Below are 2,393 nucleotides of genomic sequence, written 5' to 3'. Positions count from 1 at the left end.
AAGGGGGAAAAAAAAAAAAAAAAAAAAAAAAGATGGTAAGCAAGTGTGCAGGTAAGACCTCTCCCTTTCTTTCACCAAACAGCAGTCCTAGAACTAGGACCAGGTGTCAGAAGTGAGCAGGAGACACTGAGCAACAGGAGTATTATACAGTTCAGATTTTGCTATTTGGATGGTCTAGCCACTCTGCCACGGGGAGTGGGTGGGGGGGGCGGGGCAAAAACACCCCAAAACAAATAAAAAAAACCCCACCATGAACCCCGTTGTTTGCAGCATGCAGAGCTGGGCTTTACTAACCCATACTGCAGTTCTCAGACTGATTCTACTTCTAAAACAAATTGGAGTTAATGACCTTGAACATTCTTAAACGTTCATTAAAGGCTACACAATACACACACCGTTGAAGTGACTTCAGTAATCACATAACCATAAATAACCCCACAACCTCCTTACAATTTCATCCACTCATGACACACCTGAGTTTGGAACAAATACATTTGCAGGAATTGGCATTGGTGCCAAGGGGGCAAAGAGGTCTGATGGTGCAGGAAGAGCACCACTTGACTTGGTTCCACCTGGATTCAGGATATCAACATAACGGGCTCTGCTTCCGGCTAAAACAGAAAAATCCAGAAATAACAGAAATAAGCCTTGTGTTAGTCATCCCCATGTCTACTTCAAACAGTCTGCTGGTTTCAGAATCAGAAAATAATGCTCCAGAGACACAAACAATAACACCCAAGTCACAGTACAGTTGTGACAGCAATCACAGTGCAGAAGCTAGGCACAAGCAAAGCCAGCAATAGGCACAGCTCCATGATATCACTGAGTTGCCAACCATTCCCAAACAACTCCAGAAGAGTCAAGACTTCTGCCTTCACATTTTATGCAAGAGAAAATCTGAAGTCTTCCATACTTCAAGCATCAATGTTGTCTGTTACCTGCTCTTCTGGAGAACATGTTGACAGGGGCATTAGGTGGGCCTGCAGGTCCAGGTGGAACTGTCTGAGGAACTTTAGGAAATCCTGTTGGAGGTGGTGGCGGAGGCTTACTCTGCAGGGAGAACAAAAATAAGAATCCAAACACATCATTGACCAAGAGTTTTGAAACAAGTATCTGCCTGACTTCTCCTTTTCCTTACCTATTCCAGAGCACATAAAACTGGGTATACAGACATACATCTCGTAGTGCAGACCAATATTGTTCATCTTCCATCTGGTAACTAATGTCAAAGGATTTCTACAACCCATCTACACTCACTCTAAAAGGAAACATTTACAACAGTGGTTCTTATTATTTGTTTGTGTTTTGAGACAGATCCTTGAACATCAAGGATGGACAGGATGTGTGATTTTCTTTGCTATACGACGCATTACATTTTTCAAAACTACAGACTCTTCCTTTTTTCTGTATATTCTGTTTGCAGCAAATCAATTAACAAGCAACTGTCTAGGTGATGCCTACCTCTATGAAGAGATACACTGGACTAAGTTTGGAGCAAATTCAATTGCAGTTATTGGCTCCACACCAGCAACTAAAGATACCAATGGTTCCATAGGATGTAGACTATAAGAACATTTAACCTGTTTATTAGTTTCAAGATGTTGCACATTTTAATCCAAATTCAGTAAAAGGCAGCTCTTAAGAGCCAATAACAGATTAAAGAAAATTGTGTGCCAGTACAGATTTCAGTTTTCCAACTGGAGAAATAATGAGTACTGAGACTTTTACCTCTTCTTCTGGTTCATCCAGATTAACCCAGCGCTGTTTCTGTTCATCCCAAACAATCTGCAAGAAAATCACAGTCAAAGATTACGAGTTCAAACAAAGGTGTCAAGCAAAAAAAAAAAAAGAAAGAAAAAAATAAAACACCCAAATCGTAACAATTTTTTTTAAAAAGCCAGTCTTGGAATAAGCATAATCTTGAAAATTTTACACACATTTGTTTACTTGTCAAAACAATGTTCACCTGTCATCCAGGAAAACATTGTGAACAAATTCAAATGTATAAAGGTTTTTGTGATTTAGGGGCCTTACTGATTTGTTCTTGTCATCTGGAAGGTGAGCTTCATTCTTTCCTTTTCCCATCAGCCAACGAAACCAGGTTGCACCAGTCTAAAAATAAATTCATCTACTCAGTTAATTCTCTCAACACTGTCTTTACAGGAAGATTAAAAGAAACATTCATGCAACAATTCATTTGCTGTTATGGACTTCAACTCTGAGCCCAGACTTGCACCTAATGAATAGAAAGGAACAGTTGAGTCAGGACCTCTTAAATAAGTACCCTTGACCAGCAGTTACCACATATACTAACAAATCTCCTCCAGCTATAGCTGCCTTTCTTAGAAAGTTTACCTTTCTAGGTGCTGGCTCCTTTTTCATTTCTTTTTTAG

General features: G+C 39.7%; 1 protein-coding gene across 1 annotated transcript in view; it reads right to left on the bottom strand.

Moving 5' to 3' along the window:
* Window positions 1-2,393, bottom strand: part of SEC16A (SEC16 homolog A (S. cerevisiae)) — a 25,723-nt gene that overhangs the window by 2,872 nt on the left and 20,458 nt on the right. Inside the window, 5 exon segments of the mRNA XM_009699728.1 lie at window positions 474-611; window positions 939-1,050; window positions 1,729-1,785; window positions 2,035-2,112; window positions 2,356-2,393. The exon segment at window positions 2,356-2,393 is cut by the window's right edge and continues 28 nt beyond it. Coding sequence (XP_009698030.1) covers window positions 474-611; window positions 939-1,050; window positions 1,729-1,785; window positions 2,035-2,112; window positions 2,356-2,393 — 423 coding nt within the window.

The sequence above is a fragment of the Cariama cristata genome, unplaced genomic scaffold, assembly GCF_000690535.1.
Source record: "Cariama cristata isolate BGI_N322 unplaced genomic scaffold, ASM69053v1 scaffold21864, whole genome shotgun sequence".
In the NCBI taxonomy this organism is placed as follows: Eukaryota; Metazoa; Chordata; class Aves; order Cariamiformes; family Cariamidae; genus Cariama; species Cariama cristata.
Note: the sequence above shows the minus strand (reverse complement) of the source record. Positions and strands in the feature narration are given on the sequence as shown.